The 17,564-nt window shown below is 36.6% G+C and overlaps 2 protein-coding genes across 2 annotated transcripts; one reads left to right on the plus strand and one right to left on the minus strand.

The window, feature by feature from the left end:
- The first annotated feature begins 3,534 nt into the window (after positions 1 to 3,534).
- Positions 3,535 to 6,047, plus strand: LOC113359888 (octanoyltransferase LIP2p, chloroplastic-like). Its single transcript, XM_026603456.1, has 4 exons — positions 3,535 to 3,615; positions 3,666 to 4,019; positions 4,843 to 4,992; positions 5,214 to 6,047. The coding sequence occupies exons 1-4, from the start codon at positions 3,535 to 3,537 to the stop codon at positions 5,277 to 5,279; spliced, it is 651 nt and encodes a 216-aa protein (XP_026459241.1). The 3' UTR covers positions 5,280 to 6,047.
- A 291-nt stretch (positions 6,048 to 6,338) lies between these two features.
- On the minus strand, positions 6,339 to 9,490 carry LOC113357120 (BTB/POZ domain-containing protein At5g66560-like). The gene is made up of 4 exons (XM_026600405.1): positions 9,131 to 9,490; positions 8,968 to 9,037; positions 7,547 to 8,875; positions 6,339 to 7,110 (listed from the first exon to the last, which is right to left on the minus strand). The coding sequence occupies exons 1-4, from the start codon at positions 9,175 to 9,177 to the stop codon at positions 6,457 to 6,459; spliced, it is 2,100 nt and encodes a 699-aa protein (XP_026456190.1). The 5' UTR covers positions 9,178 to 9,490; the 3' UTR covers positions 6,339 to 6,456.
- Between the last annotated feature and the right edge of the window lie 8,074 nt (positions 9,491 to 17,564).

Below are 17,564 nucleotides of genomic sequence, written 5' to 3' on the forward strand. Positions count from 1 at the left end.
AACTAGAAAAAAAAAAACAAATCTGCTTTTATAAGCTATCTAAATCTATAGTAACCCTGGTTCTCATTCTCTAAGGTCATTAAGAAAGGAGGTCTATTGTTATAAACAAGCTTTTCACCCTTTGTTAAGTTGACTCCTTTTTTCGCCAGAGAATCAGCTGAGAAATTAACTTCCCGATCGCTGTGAATAAAACTCCATTCTCTTGTACTGGAACATATTTTTTTCCACCTGGTGAGAGAAAACCATGGGACTTTGGATGATTCAAAAGCTTTAATTGCTGATATTGAATCTGATCTGAAAATCCACTCACCTGCACACAGGACTGTTATTATTTCTGCATAAAAGTTTGTAGCAACTCCCAAACCTCCTGCAATGGCACTTACACATTCACCTCCAGCATCCCTGGCAATAAACCCATAATTTGAAGTACCTGGATTTCTTTTGAAGCACCATCACACACACAAAAGTATTTGGTTTCTCTGTGGCAGGCTAAAGAAAATCTCTTGAATACTTGTTGTTTTAACCTTCCTGCATTTCAGTCCAAAGTTTTACAGAGTCTGAAGATCATAAGATGTGTTCCATATTGAGGCTTTCATTCTAACTTCACACTCTGCTGTAAGCTTTAGAATTCTTGTTTTAAGATTGATCTCATTGAATTTTTCTTTTTCATACACACACCTATTTCCTACAAACCAGATTTCTTTTACAGTGATGAAAGCTGCACTCCTCCATAATTCTTTAACTGCTGGACTCTTATTGTTTCTAATCTTCTCAAACCTAGACCCCTTCTTCTATTGGAGAGCAAACCAAATCTCATTTCAAAGTTAATGCATTCTTGATGAAGGGTCTCCAGTCCATAAGAAATTTCTTATAATCTTTTCACATTCTTGTATAACTCTTTTAGGCCATTTGTACACTGACATATTGTAAATATGAATACTACATAACATATGTTTAACCAATATCAGTCTTTCTCGGAATGATAAAAGCTTACCTTTCCGTCCTGCCAAATTTTCCTGAATTTGTTCCACACAACTCCATACATGTAATGATTTGATGCACCAATGAGAATAGCACCTAACTATTTATCTGGAAATGTTGATAGAGGCATGTTACATTCTGCTGCAATTTGAGTTTTTGTTGGCTCACTTGTCCCTCCAATGAAGCATTTTATTGTTTATTTCTGATTTGGAATTAGATTTGTTAACTGAAAGTCATTTTGAGATTTGAGTTTTGAAACCCTAAAGTCATTTTTTCTGAAATATTCTTTTCTTAACAGATAAATTTTATGACTCTCATTTTTGCTACTCCCAATGCTCCGAACATTATTTGGTCTCCATTATGAGAAAAAATAAAGAAAAGGAATAGATTAAAGTGTATCTTTTCTCGATTGTTTTTGTTGAAAGTTTTGAATCTTTTTTGTTGCTAATGATTTCTTCTATTTTGTTCTTCGCTAAAGATGAACTTCTTAGAACAGAAGAGAGAGTAGAACGAAATTTATGTACATCATTGGTTCTTTCTAATCTTAGATTTGATCTCCTGTCTAATCAATATGAAATTGGATTAGAAGAACTAGATCTTGAATATCGAAACCGAATCAGAAAAAAAACCTAAAAACAATTATTTATTGAAACAAGAGAGCAGCTCCATTTTAGATGAAACTAAAAATAAATCTACGATTCATTTCATTTTATTGATACGAAAGTTTGAGAGTATCATATCAATGACATACCGATGCTCTTCCTCGTCAGCGTCATCATAATCCTGTATAACCTTTATAAATTCCTCACTTATTTTTATGTACTTCTCCAAATCTGATTTATTATTCAAAATCTTGGCTGCTTCACTACATTTTTCACTCAGATCAGTAAAAGCTTTTTCAGCTTCTGACGACCGAAACTTTAGTTGTTTTAGACGACGATCTTCCTCGCCTGATATTTTATCATATGTGTTTGATGGCTTTTTAGGCACACTAGCATCGCCAGTAGTCTCGGTGTCAACTTCAGCAAGCTATGCAATTTTTGAGATATCTTTGTGCTCCATTTGAGTGATTTTCTTTGAATAGTTTTCCTGTTCTGTTGTGAAATACTAAAATCATCATCATATTCACAAAGCATACATAGAGTAGTTATAGAAAATAAAAAACATATACAAATACACAGAGAAAAGCAGATTGGAATAGGATGTGAGTTAATCATACACGCGGATATACATAATCAACACAAAGTTAACCACCGAAAAAGCATATGTGTAAACTTAGGGCAAAACGAAAATAACGTACTCCCTCCGTTCCTATTTAATAGGCCGGTTTGGGATAGCGGGAAGATTAAGGTTTTTAATAAAACCAATCAGTTCCGCAGTTATTTCGTGTTTTTTCCTTTTTTGCCCTCTCTCCGAATAAATTCCTCTCTCCGAAAATGAAACTGAGAAAATAATTTTGCAAATTCAAAATTCGAAAGCTAATCACCCCATCAATAATTTTCCATGGATTTTAATTTGCTCATGTTTTTAATCTAGGATTTTCACCCAATTCAAATCTGTTATCAGATATCTTATTCTTCTTCATCTCCTTCTTTTGGTCGTTTTACTTCCTCCTGCTGGTTTTCACCCAATTCAAATATGTTCAATTGATTGGTTAGATTGAGGTTTATCAAGAGCTTGGGTTGGTATTAAAGAAAGTTTGTGTTTAAAATTCTCATTCGGGACTTTCTTCAAACAACTTGTGGGCGTAAAATTCTCAATCGAGTTACAAATTTAACAACAACCCATTCTTAACCTCTTCAAATAAAACTCAAAAAAACCTTTTAATTCTCTGTACATAATCACCAAATCGATGGCAGCAAATCATGTTTTCTGGTTTGAATCTCGAATGGAATCACCACCAACTCGCACCCAAATCTTCCATCACTTGTCGTTTTAAAACTGTCCAGACCCTAATCACGACCTACTGATTTCTTCCGATCCGATTTGTTCATCAACGAAAAGCAGCAACGAATTTTAAAAAAATTCTGTATCAATGGCACCAACGCCATCAGTTTTTTCATCGGTTTTATCTAAAATAAACAAAACCGTAAAATTTTGTTTTTATGAAAGTTAAAACTGTAAAAGTGAAACCTAGTACTTTCCCAATTAAAAAATCAACCTATTTTTTTTGAAACGCCTATTTTAGGAAACCAGCCTATTTTTTAGGAATCGAGAGAGTTTAATAATACATAGGATTGAATCAGAGCTGAAACTGGAATGGATTTATGAAATTACAAGTACCGATACGAAATTGACTTCAAGGATTCACATTCAGCCGAACAAGAAGAAGAAAATACCTTTCGCGAGTTCAAGCGGCAACTTTTTTCTTCTCTCCTTCTCTCTCTGTCTTTCTGGTAGTACTGTGCACTGCGTTACCTCATGGCTCATACGTTATTTGGGTATTACAGTCACTACCGGGAAACCATATCGGGCACCCACTAAATCTGCTAAAGAAGTCTACAGGACCAGCGGTGATTAAGCCCAAGTCTTTCCATTATGATTTTTTCAGCAATGGCAGCATCAGGAGCTCCTCCTACTTCAATCTATGCATGGAAATCAAACCAGTCATACTGTTATACTGGAATTTCCTCAGTACCTACTCATCCTCAGAAGAAGCAGAAGAAGAGAAGGATAGATAATGTTTTTTTCTTCTTTTTCTTTTAGACATTTTCGCGAACACTATACACTTTATTTCTTTATTAAAGAATCACAAATACTTTGTTTTTTTTAGGTGTGATTATTTTGATCTTTCAAAAGAATTGGTTCCTTATGAAAAAGCATGGTCATGGCAAAAATTAATAGTTAAGAAAAGACAAGTTTTGATTGAAAAAAATGAAGATTTCGCCGATACATTACTTATACTTCAACATCATCCTGTTTATACATTGGGTACATCTAGTTCTGAGGAATATTTGAAATTTGATATAAAGGATGCTCCTTATGATATTTATCGGACTGAACGTGGCGGCGAGGTTACTTATCATGGACCTGGTCAGGTGCTCATTTCACTGCCCTCGCACTTATTCTACATGTTACATATCTCAGTATATTCTCTGTTTAGTTTTTAGTTCACATCTACTGTTAGAGCTAAATATTCAAATAACAATTACAGAATTTTAGCCTGTTTTTGACAATTCGGCTTAATTAAAACACCGAGTCATTGATTCTAGCATCATTATTACCTGCTTCCTTGTGGGAAACTTGGTTCACTATTTTGTGTTTTGTATACGATCAATGTGAGTTATCTCTTTAGTTGGTCAGTATTTGCTCTTGGCTTGCTTGATGCTCAACTTAGATAAACAGTGGAAATATCCAATATAATTTAGCAAAGTGTTGTGTTTTGTCTACTGAAAAGATAAACTGTTTGACTACCAACAACCAATGTTTAGTTAACATTTGTAGATGTGACATATCATTTTCAATAGAATTTATGATTGATGCTTGAATTATCAAGTCCTCAATTAGTTTAGTTTTTGTGGGCTATCTTTGAGTTCTATGTCACATTATCAGCTGCATTTGTTACCATTTAGTAATTTAATTGACAATGAACTTAGGAAATATCCTATTTAATCTTCGTCAAGAAGAATGAAATCAGTATGAGCTTAGTTTGCTTACATCTAAGATTAAATTTTCATTTATCTCTTGTTCAATTGGTGCTAGCACACTGCGCTGTTTATTTCCTGATCTTTTTGCCCCCAATTATGATTTTGCTTAAGTTGAGCAAAAATTTAGTCTTTCACCATGGTCGTAATGTCGTGGTCAACCACTTAAACCTGTATGCTTGACTTTATCTCTAATATCTTTGTTTATCCATAATAGCTTGTTATGTACCCTATTATCAATCTTCGGTACCATAAAACGGATCTCCATTGGTACCTAAGGGCACTTGAGGAGGTGGTCATACGAGTACTATCCTCAGCGTTCTCTATTAAGGGTTCTCGAGTTGAGGGTTTAACTGGCACTTGGATTGTAAGCCTTCTCATTCCTTGGTGTTCTTTTCGATTCCATTACACTTTCTCGTGGTTCTCTGCTATTTAAACTTTTCTTAGGATGATATTACGTTGTGCTGCACCAAACTGAATGTTTGGGATCAAATAGTTGGATCAGCTCTGTGGTTATTGATGTATGAAATTTTCTAGCCCCCCATGGGGAAGAATATTCTGATACTGTTATACTTCATCTTTAGGAAGTCAGAAGCTTGCTGCCATAGGTATTCGAGTCTCTCGCTGGATTACATATCATGGTCTAGCACTTAACGTTTCCACAGACCTTGGTCCTTTTCAGCAGATAGTCCCATGCGGCATACAGGGTCGTCAGGTTGGAAGCGTTAAGTCACTTCTGGAGGAATCAGTATCACCCTCCATGGAAGGCGGTGTTGGAGACAACCTTCTCTTGAATGCTTGTGAACTTTTGGATGCTGCTTATGATTCCTTACTTGCAGAATTCTCAGAAGTTTTCGAGCTTTGCCTCCACCCTAGACCTGTCTCTGACTTGGACCTTCTGAAGGAAAAGTGTTAAGCTCACCAAATTAGAAGAGATCGTATACTTCTAATTTCTTGTAATGCAGCATATTCTAGCTTTCTGCTGCAGGTGCATTCTGGTCCTGCCTAGCTAGATTTGAGAAGAATCACAGCAAATGTGAAGACATTTCAAGATAACTGCATACATTGCCATTAACATCGCTTGTGAAGATTGTCAAGCAAGAAATTTTGATTTGAGAAACAAATAATTACCAAGTCATAGTAAGCAATTTAATACCCACTAATTGAAGATGATTAGTCACAATTAGTGGTTCGATGTTCTCCTCAGTCTTACGGTTTAGGTGTTATACTTAATTAAAGCAGTTTTAGACTTCTAGGGTGGTGAAAAGTGTGACTTCTTGATGGGTTGTAGTTTTCTACCATACTGTGTATAAGTCAGACTGTAAATGATTCATGATATTCATGGGGCATGGTGCAGATTTTCTGATGGTGCTTGATTCCACTGAATGTATCCGAATGCTTGTGGTGAAAGTTTGTTTCTAAATGGTAAATTCGCGATCTTGAGTACTGCATACAGGAATGAATTTTTATTAAGTTCCCGGCTCTGGTTTGATCCATAAACAGCAAAGCCTTGGACCCTTGGTATCATGATTTGTCAAGATCAGGCTGTGTTGAATGTTCTTGGATCACGTGACTCAATGTGGAAAATAGAAAAGATAATTCACATTCTGGAACTGATATTTGCTCAAACCTATAATGATAGTCACTCTTCATGTCATGTGAAATGTTTGTCTCTCTGGTAAACAGATATGATGCATCATCATGGAATTAAAATTCACTAAAGAGTACCATCAACTATTATAAACTGGTGACTAAAATGATTGCAACAACCCGGAAATTTATGAAGTAACAATACTCATAGTAGTATAGTACAGAAGAGATGGAGAGATATCTAGGAGCTGGATTGTCGATGATGCCTACTTCTCCTAGTTTCTACAACAGTTGGCTCATGTGAATCACAAACTTGGGTCTTGAATTTACACCCAAATTTCTTAGTCATTGAACTTCTCCATCCTCCTCCTCCACTACCACCGCTCTTCTCAATCTTCTGTATTGTCCTCTTCATGCTGCTGCATTCCCTCTCAAGTTCTTGCACTCTTGATCTCATGCTATCCATATCCAACCTCAATACTTGATTCTCTCTCACCGCTACTCTCCATGTATTATTATTTTGTGCTCCAGCTACGACTGAGGCCCCTCCTCTTCCACCATTTCCTTCCTCTTCTTCTTCTTTGTCGTCTTCATTTGGGTCTTCCTCATTGTGCTGCTGATAACTCTGACGTTGTAGTTGCAAAAGGGAGTGACGAGCAGGCTCATCATCCTGCTGAGGTACTTGTGATCCTCCAATATTCAACTCAGTTGCCAAAAGGGATCCGGCAATTGCTTGACGAAGCTGAAGCTGCTCGAAAAAAAGAACCTGCACTACCGCCCTTAACGGAAGTCGCTCATTTTGCGCAGCATGGGTACATGCCTCTAGTGTCAGCTTCTGGCAATCCAGGACTCCAGAAATCTTTTCTCTTTCTTCGTCAGTTACAGATGGATGTGCCTATACACAAATATAATCATCAAAAGCAAAATTAAAAAGCATTTCAATGATAATGGGTACCCATGACTTATGCATTGGTATTACTAATAAATTGTTTAGATTCAAACACCCAAATATTCCTTTAACACATTCATTGTTGAATTTAAACTTTTAGATTTGTTTAAGTACTCCTTTAAAGCATAGTACTTCGAACATAATTAAAGTTTGAAAGATAACTTTGCAGTTCCTAAATATATGAATATTCATACAAAAGATAAAAAGAATAGGTGTAAAAAGAAACAAACAACTATTCTTGAATCTCTGATTCTTGATTAGACTTTAAAGCTTAAGCCCTATTGATATCAAAAGTGTTCTAATCTGCAATGAATCATGACTTAAACAAAAAGGTAAAAGAATTTGTGAACAATTTTAAGAATGAATAAAGAGAAAAACTTACCTTAAGGTAAACATCAATGGCTCTGTAAAGACCATCATCGAATAATCTTGCACGATCAGGAAGAGCCATAGCAAGATCAATGAACTTATCCGGTTTCAAGTTTGCATCCGTAGCGATTTCCGACAAGTATCCATCGATTAATTTTCCGACTAACATTACTGGACTCAATGTTGGAGATGCATTACCAACATTATCATCACCACCAAGGCCACTTTCACTTTCAATTTCCTCTTCTAAATCATCAATAAAGCACCTTAAAATTCTATCAACACAATCGACATCATAAAGTGTTTCAATCAGATATGAATAACTCGGAATCAAAAGATCGTCCAATGTTGCTTGTTCAAGCTGCGACGCGATTTTCTTCTCTAAAGTAGTTCGACAACTTTCTGAAGCACTCAATATATAAGCTGTTCGTAATAACCCGAATAAAAACCTTGTCATTGCTGAAGATCCTGATGAACTTTTCTCTACTGGCAGAAACGTAACTATAGTCTCTAAGAGTTGCTTCTGTTCTGTCTCTGAAGCAATCGATGAACTTGTTGCTTGTTTCCTGCTCGAACGAGATAATCCTGGAATGCATTTCTTGGCGTAAGATATTAAAGACTTCTCGATAATATCCGAACTTAGATCTCGAGATTTCATAGCTGATATAAGTTTCTGGTACAATGGTAAACTTAAACAACCTAACTCTTCAATCCAAGAATCTGCCTTCATAACTCTATTGTTCGTGTTGGGTGTTGAGTTCACTCCTGTCTGAATTCCACTCCATAAAATCTGATTCTGACTTGAAACATGACGAGATTCATGATTTTGTATGAGCGGCCAGCCGAATAACGAGGATGGATCAATCAAAGAAGCTTTCTCAGCAATGGAATCAATACATCTATCACCAATCTGATTATGAATTTCCTCCATTGTTGTTAATTTCTCACATGATTTCAATGTTTTCAAACATTCTTTGATGTTTTTATGATTAAGAACTGTTTCGGTTAAGAATCTGTCTGTTTTAGAAATTAAGTTATTTTGTGAATACTCTTCTGTCATTTCTAAATATTCACCTGCGCAATGAAGTAAAGCAACATTTGATGATGTAATGTCAATCTTCACTCCGTAACAGAATTTTGCTGCGATTTCGAATGTTTCTGAACCTCCTGGAAATTCAGATAGTGAAATTTGATGCATTTCTTGTTCCATGATTTCTTCATCTTCTTCTTCTTTTTCGTCTTCTGTAACTGAACTTTTTCTTTGTTTACTAGTGCTGTTGTTGTTTGTTTCTTGCTCAGTGATCAGTAAATGAAGTTTCCTACTTTTAGACATCAGTGGGAACTATAACAAACAAAACATTGACAAAAAGTAAAATCAGATTGAAATTCAAAACGAAAATTTCGATTTTGCTTGAGGATTATTGAGTTGTTTACCTTATGGAGATGGAAAGTCATGTCTTCGATTTCGATTACAATGTCGCTTGGTAAACCAGTAGTACAGAACCTGCAAAAATAAATAAACAAAAAAAAACTGAGAGAGAATAATTTCATTCTGCAAAAAGGAGAGGAAAAGAGAAATGGAAAGCAAAAACCCTACCATGCTTGGCCTTTGGAGGTAGATTTTTTTTCAGAAGCAGTAGCCATTGTTTGATTTTGAAATAAACCCTAATGAAGAAAGAAGTTTTAATGAGAGAAAGAAGAACTCATAAATATGAGCTAAAAAGATCTTGGACACGAGGAAGAGTGTAATTTGATGAAATCAGGTCGGAAATAATTGATATTTGACTTGAGAAAATTGAGTTAAGAGGATGAAGAGTAAAACCAGAGCTGCTCTTTCTTCCTGTCTTCAGGTGAAGAGGATTCTTAAAGTTGAGATCGGACAAATAATAGAGTTTGAACAAACAATGTCCCTATTACTCTTTTGCTCTACTAACTCCAGCTCCAAGCTATAAAGGTGGATAGATTTTTATTTTCTTTGTACTTTATTGTTTTGGATTTATATATTTTTATTTTTATCCAAATTGTTCACTGTGAGATCTAAGAATCTCACTCTCTTCTTTAAAGAAAAGGTTAAAAATAAAGAAATATGTAAAACATGAGAGCAACCTCTCTCAAAAAAAAAGTTTCCAACTCTAGAGTGGAGACATCCGCTGATCGCAAGATTGAGAGTTAATCTCCAAATAAAGATAACCGCTGATCGAATTTGTATTTGAAGTTTTGGCACCATGAAATTGGCTTCCGATCTCCTATCATCGAGATTGAGATTGTATGCCATTTTCTTACGTGTAGTCGATGGTCCCAAGTATTAAAAAGATTTTAGAGAGAAGGATAAAGACAAGGGGGAAGGATGTTTTACCTGTTCGTATTAAATTCTTTTTGATATCAGATGGAGTTTTTTTTTTATTTTTGTTGTACTCCTTTGATTGCTTGCCAACCATATTTTTATGATTCAAATTAATATGTTTCATTTTCTTCCTTTACTGTTGTGCTTGTGGGCACCAACTCAAAAGCTTTCAAGGACCCATAATCTCCCACGAGTTCACTCAGACCTCACCAACCGGGGGGAGCATTTCTGATCAAGTCTTCTTAATATATTTATTGCTAGTCATGTTAAATACTGTAGCTAGCTGCCTGCAAGTGCAACCCCATTTCCTTTGTATGCATTCATTTAATGGTTTCGACAGTGGAGGATGGAGCCAAAGAAAACACATGAAGAAGTACATAGTCAATTTTTATGCCTACTGTATGACAAGGACCCATGAATTGATTTTGCAATCTAAATCGGGATCATTAGTCTTTATTCATTTTTGGGGTCTTACTGCTACTGTTGATAGTGGTTAATTAGGTAATAAGATGTGTTTGAAGTCAAGCGGCGGCAAAATCATCAATCATTCAGTAATTCCACCAACTTTACCAATTCTGCATACACTGCAATTGCTTAAAAATTGGGATGCCTTCGAGTTCAAAGTTCAAACTCATATCGCTGCATACATTGTGTGAATAGCAAGGAGTGGTGTAAAGTGTAATTTAGTGGTTTCCCTAAGGATACTGAAATAAAAGCAACTCTGTTTGCAATGGAAGGCAATAAAACCCCTGGTCCAAAAGGCTTCTCTCAAAACTTTTTCCAAGATAATTGGGAAACCATTGGAGAAGACCTAACAAAGTTGGTTTAAAATTTCTTTGAGTCTGGCTACATGCTTAAGGAAATGAATGCAACATTCATAACTCTCATCCCAAAGGTCCAAGGGCTTTTTGATAAAGTACCCCTGCACTTCACTTTACACTAAAAAAGTGTCCCCGTGTTTTAAACATTTGTTAAAGTACCATTGCCTTGACCGTTTTATTCAAAAAACGGTTAACATCAGTTAGCAGCTGTTAATGCTTAGGTGGCAGAGTCAAAATGTCTAGAAAGCCCTTCCTACTGAGTAGACCTGTATTTTCTTGAATCACCGATTTGAGACGTCGAGTCGAGTCAATAGGAAACACGTGGCATCCATCTAACCATGAGCCCACAAAGTGTTAATTTCATACATAGAGATGTTCCAAAATAACATAGATGTTCCAAAATATAGATGTTCAAATAAAAAGACTAAAAAGACACATAATCCTAACTACTGCAAACCACATAACTATACTGGCATTCACTTCTTTGTCTGACTCATCTTCTGTTTATTTGAAGTTGTACAAGCTTTAGCAGGAGCTTTAGATGGTTGAGAGTTCTTAGCTTTAGAAGAAGATGCAGCTGCTGCTTTTCCAACACTAGATGGTTGAGATGATCGTTTTTTCTTAGCTTTAGAAGTAGGTGCAGCAGGTCTGTCAAATGATGTAAAGGTAGCACCATCTACCTGAGTTCTTTGCCTCTTAGCTTTAGGATTTTTGTCAACATCACCACCTTGACATGTGCTTTTGTTATGACCAGTTGATTTACATCTTGAACATGAATATGCCTTTGTAGGTGCTCTAGGCTCATCCCATGCTCTCTTCCTCTTAACTCTAGGCCTTCCTGATTTCCTAATCTTGATAGAAGATTCTAGTTCAATATTCTCATGTTCTTCCAACTAAATAATAAGACACATAATAATAATGAGTAAGAAATTAAAGAGATAGTTGAGAAGTAGCAGATAACTAGAACAAAATGAGAAACACAATTAAAAACATCAATGTTTTCATGTTCTTCCAAATACCTCAGGCCAATATTCTTGAGCAGGAAATGGAAACACAACTGGAGCATATGTTCTCTTGTATGCAGCAACTGTATAATAATGAGAGCAGTACCTGCAAAATTTGAGAAACAACAATGCAGTTGTAATATGAGATACATACATAAGAGTAATGGTTTTGAAATAACAATGCAGTTGTTATGTACTTACCTTGTCCAATCAGGTCTGAATGGCTTCAAACAACACACAGCATGTTGACAAACAAACCCTCTGAGTTGCCATTGTAGACAACTGTATTGATTTTCATCCAATTTGACAATAAAAACTTCCTTGCTACCTTCATTTGTAACTTCGTACAACTTACCACTAACACATGAGCCAACTTTAAATGCACCAACCAACTTACACATCTTACCAATCAAAAGTTAGGGATTGAAGATTCTTCACAGATAAAACAAAGGAAAAAGATAAACAATGATGCAAAAGTTAGGGTTTCAATAAAATAAAGTTAGGGTTTCACTTTATTTTGATAGAAAAAGCTTCCAAAACACTCTATTTCATCATGCAAACACAGATCTAACAAAATCAAAAGTTAGGGTTTCGAATCTTCTTACCTGGACATCAATTTCTCCTTTCCAGTCGTTGTCATAGAAGATATATCCATGTTCACCTTCAATTGATTTGATTAATCATCAAACATACCAACTATCCAATCGATTCAATTGAATCGTCAAATTTTCTCTTTTTTTTCTTTTTTTTCAGAAACAGAAGAGAAGGAAGAAGAGGCTGAAAGGAAAAATGAGATTTACTTTCTCTCACTAGTTTAATATATATATTGTAGGGGTTTATAGTAATTTTATCCGTTTTTTTGACTTGGTAAACGACCGTGGACTCATTATGTGGGTCCAAGACGTCAAAATAGACAGTAAGGGCAGTTTAATAAGTTTTAAAAATATTGGGGCAATTTTTTAGTGGGTATTTTCGTATGAGGGTACTTTACCAAAATTCCCAAGGTCCAATTCCCCTCCTCCCCAGGGGACTTTAGGCCAATTTCTTTATGCAACACCACTTATAAACTCATATCGAAAATCTTAGCCCAAAGAATGAAACCATTGCTAAGTAAAATTATCTCCCTTTATCAATCTGCCTTCATCCCAGGAAGGCAGATAAATGATAACACTATGGTTGCTCATGAGATTATTCATAACATGAGAACTAGGAGAGACCTACAAGAATGGATGGGGTTGAAAATCGACATGTGGAAGGCATTTAAAGATGTGAAAATAAGACAATAAATGGATGCCTACAGTGATAACCTGCAAGTGCACAGGGTCAAATTGTAGTAATGTGTGCAAGACAGGGTCATTCCACAGGGACTTGGGGTGTATTGAAGCATTCCTAAGCTAGTTAATCTAAATGCAATGAGTGACAATGACACAATGAAGCAAAGAGAGCAAAACAGGGCCTATACAAGGTGAGTTAAAGGTGACAGTGGCATATACAATGGTATGGTAGTGGCAATGTGGTAGTGATAAATCAAGACAGTTGCAAACCAAGGCCTAAGCCAAGGGAAATGGCAGGGGAGCAAAACTACAGATACAAAACAGAGAAACAACACAACTAGGTTATGAATCCACCTTGTGACCTAGCCAGATAGTGTAATTCTATGTTAAATCCCTGTCCCTAATGGAGCTAGGTGAAGGTTCAAGCCTGCCTATATTCCAGGGCGTACATAAATGGAATGGAAAGATAAAAATCTTGCTCAACTGTTTACTCCTAGCATTGACTGTCTTTTGACAGCACAATCAATCACAAGCACAATTGAGCACTAATTTCCTCAATTTCTCAATCAATTCTATTTACATGAATTATAACCTAACATTCCACCACTAACAGTGACTTAAGGCATCATCTCAGCCTAGCTATACACATACACATGTGAGCTCACATAACAGCAACAAAAAAAAACATTTACTAAACAGAGAACTACAAACTAACATGTGAACTAGAATGAAATGTGAATTAAAACATAAAACAAACTGAATTGAAACAAGATAAACTAAAACTGAATTTGGAATTAAAAATTAAAATTAAATCTACAAATACAAAACAGGGAAGAAAAATCTACCCAAGAGGAACTGGCTAGTCCAGCCCTCATGGGGATACACTGGCTAGTCCAGAGATCTTGGTGGTGCTCTGGCTAGTCCAGGCATGCCCAAAATCAACACCCAAGTCCCCCAATTTATACATGCAAGTTTCCCCCAAAAAATACCCAAAATCAGAAAACTAGGTTTTCATGAAAAGTGAAATTAGGTCTCACCTAATCTCTGAATCCAATCAATTATCTTCACCCACTCTTCAATTTCTTCTCCTGCGTCTCCTGCTACTCCCAATTGATTTTCTAACCTAACTTATTTCATCATCCCCTAATCCCAGGGGTTCATAGAAAAATAGGGTTTGGAAATGATGAAAAAAGTTGATAGAAGGATGGTGAACGTGTTGATAATGATGGTTTATAGTGGTGGAGGTATGGAAGGTGCAGACGGAGTTGGTAGTGGTGGCAGAGGCAGAGCAGGTGGTGGTGATGGCGTCTGCAGAGGGAAGAAGGGAGAAGAAGAAGATGGGTTCGATGGCTAGGGTGTGTTTGTTTTGTGGGATATAAACTTAGGTGCTAGGGTGTTGAGCGAGGATAAGGATTTTTGATGTTTCGCGAAGCCGAGCCGTGGGATGTGGAGATGATGGATCGATCTAACGACGAGATAGAAGGAAGCGAGGAGCGACCGTTGGATGCGGAAGTACAACGAAACTGACGGCTCAAGATGAAGTTAGGTGCTGTAGTGTTAGACAGGAGCTTCAGACTTTGATGCACGACGATGAAACGACCGTAGGATGCTGAGATGATCCAATCTGACGGCTGAAGATGAAGGCGTGTATGGATATTGGAAATGGGTTTGGGTAAGGGTTTTGGGCCTTGGATATGCCAAGCCCATATCTTCTTTAAGGACAATTCTTCCTCTTCAAGCCCACTTCTAGCCTTTGAGTCTTGCGCACAACATTCTTCGCGGCTTCCTTGCGGGAGTCTTGACCGTTTCTTTGCTCTTTTCGCTCAACAATTCATCCAAGCTTTATTTAGTACCTAAAAATACAAAATTAATCAATAAAAATATTTATTCTTGAAAACAATAAAAATACAGAATATGGGATAAAATGTAGAATTAATGCACAAAAGATGAGTTAAATGCCAAGAAAAATATATAGAAATATGCACTTTTTAGCACTCATCAAATACCCCCAAACCTGAATTTTACTTGTCCTCAAGTAAAACAAAACTAAGGAAATCCTACCTATACCACTGTCGCTGGTCTCTCGAATGCATTTAGCGTATGCACTAAGCCTTTTAAACCACTAAGTGTCCCCAGTGGACGAGTGAAGTCTCGTGAAGGTTTGCTTAGAACGTACCTACAAAGTTCTAGGCCAAAATATAAGCTCAGATTCCATCAAATGTGACATGTGCAAGTCAGTTTAAGCTCACAGCAAAATGGAGATGTCAATCTAGCTATCAAAGGCACAATCCTAGCACTGATAACAAATAAAGACATGTGATAAGAGTGTAAAGTGTATCTACACATGTGTAAAGAAAGATCTGAAGTTATGACTACTAATCACCAAGAGATAGTTTTTAGGCTAAGAACCGAATTCTAAGCCAAGCTAGCTGTCCGGCTTTACGAGAATTGTGAATGTTCACCCAATGAGTTGGTGATATTTCAGTTTACCCGCGTTATACATCGATGGCTGCACCCTCCTTGCTTATTACAATAAAACAATAAAAGATGACTCTTTACATGACTCTTATTTACATTGATTACTCTCTTTTATTTTTGGAACAAGAGAGAACTATTGTCTTTAACATGACAAAACATGGAATACATAAATACTTGATTTTTTTTTTGATTTTTCTGATTTTTTCTGATTTTTTTTTTTTTTTTGAAGAAATAACTTTGATCTTTACAACATAGTGACACTTTTGATACATGAACCAAAAAGAAAAACATAATTACATGACTCTTAGCAAGAGGTGGCCCTTATCGAATGCATCCGGTCAAATTCTATGGTTGCTTTTCTTAACGTATCCTCCAACTTCTATCCCAGCCAACCAAAGAACAAGCTAGTCAAGTCTCATTCAGTAATCTAAAGTGATTGGAAATCTAACTTCCTATCAAACACCTTGAAGATCAAGGCTATACATGTATTGGTAGATCGTGCGCGTGCAAGTTTCTTATCACTATGTGAATTGTGCTAGAATCAGGGTGCCTAAATATCTAGACTAAGACTCCTCAAAATTACATATATGCACAAGAGTCAACATTTCAAGGTAAATGAGCTCCATTTTTATGATTTTTTTATTTTTTTATTTTTTCGGAATTTTTAAATTTTTTCAAAAAGAGGGAGTTCTGTTTTCAATTATGGCATGTGATCGTGGTATCTACTCTATACCCCCAAACCTAAACTAAACATTGTCCTCAATGTTTCAAAAGATGTAAAGAATTATAATACAACATATGGAGAGGATTATGCTGAGTAGAGAAAAAGGAAAGAGAATACCCGATTTCGGCGAAAGCAAAATTAGAACTCCATTATTCAAGGCAAAAATCCAACATTTTTTTAGCCGAGATCATATTGGATTAGCACTATATATACAAAAGAAACAAAAGATTTAACTAAGAAACTATCTACAAGAAAATTTGGTTTTTAATGGGATTGGACTTTTGGGAAAAATTTGGTTTTGTCGGGAGACATTTGGTTTTGATGGGAAAAAGAAAAATTTTGGTTTTTAGGGAAACATTTGGAAAACTTTGGTTTTTATGGGAGAAAAACATTTGGTTTTTAATGGGATAAGGAGACCAAGCCCACTGTTGGGTTTTGCGAAGCCCAGCTACGTTTTTGAAAAACAGGCCCACTGCTGGCGAGTAAAGCTCACTGTTGGTTTTTGAAAGTTTGGCCCACTTGAACTTTTAACAATTTGAAATTTGGGCTCTTAAATAGCCAAAGGTCGAGGCCTAACTGGGCTTTTGAAAACGTTTTCCGTTTTTGGGTCAAGCCCACAGTGTAAATGTTTTGTTTTCAAATGGATGTTAAGCCCACAGTCCCAGAAATTTAGTTGGGCTTTGGCTAGCTACTAACTAAAATATGAGGCCCAACTGGGCTTTCAAAAGTTCAGTTTTCTTTAATTTGAACAACAGGCCCAAATCAATCTAAAACCATGCCCACAAGAAATTAAACAAACAAGCCCACAAGAAATTAATTACAAACCCAACAGAAAAATGGAAAAAATTATTACAAGCCCACAAATTAAAAATGGAAGCCCACAGGTTGGGTTCTCTTAATGGGTTTAGGCTTACTTGCTTAAGCACAGCCCAGCTGCTCAGTTTGGTTGCAAAGGCCCAGTTGGGCTTTGGATCATCCTAAGCTTTGGCTTCAATACTCAAGGCCCAGTTGGGCTTGGCTTATGAATGGCAGCATCACCACTTCAGGCCTAGCATCAGGAGCAGATCAGCAGCAGCAGCAACAGCAGGCTTTGCAGGTTCGTAGGGCCACAGCAGAGCAACAGGTGCAGAAGGCAGCAGCAGTTAGCAGCAACAGGCAGCAACATGGGCCACAGCAGCTCAGCAGCAGTCTTGGCCTGGCACAATCAGGAGCACCACAACAGCACAAGCACAGCAGCTCAGCAGGAGAGCAGGAGTACAGCAAGCACAGGAGCAGCAGCAGCAGCAGCTCCACAGCAAAAGCAGCAGGATAGGCAGGTACCTGCTGGCTCAAAGCAGAAAGTGAGTAAAGATGCAAGCTATGATGCAGGAATATAAGTGAACAATA

The sequence above is a fragment of the Papaver somniferum genome, chromosome 3, assembly GCF_003573695.1.
Source record: "Papaver somniferum cultivar HN1 chromosome 3, ASM357369v1, whole genome shotgun sequence".
In the NCBI taxonomy this organism is placed as follows: domain Eukaryota; kingdom Viridiplantae; phylum Streptophyta; class Magnoliopsida; order Ranunculales; family Papaveraceae; genus Papaver; species Papaver somniferum.

Coding starts and splice junctions, on each gene's coding strand:
- LOC113359888 (XM_026603456.1), top strand. CDS start 3,535: ATGGCAGCATCAGGAGCTCCTCCTACTTCAATCTATGCATGGAAATCA. Junction 3,616..3,665: donor GTTATACTGGAATTTCCTCA/GTACCTACTCAT, acceptor GATAGATAATGT/TTTTTTCTTCTTTTTCTTTT. Junction 4,020..4,842: donor CTTATCATGGACCTGGTCAG/GTGCTCATTTCA, acceptor TATCCATAATAG/CTTGTTATGTACCCTATTAT.
- LOC113357120 (XM_026600405.1), bottom strand. CDS start 9,177: ATGGCTACTGCTTCTGAAAAAAAATCTACCTCCAAAGGCCAAGCATG. Junction 9,038..9,130: donor ACCTCCAAAGGCCAAGCATG/GTAGGGTTTTTG, acceptor TTATTTTTGCAG/GTTCTGTACTACTGGTTTAC. Junction 8,876..8,967: donor TGACTTTCCATCTCCATAAG/GTAAACAACTCA, acceptor TGTTTGTTATAG/TTCCCACTGATGTCTAAAAG.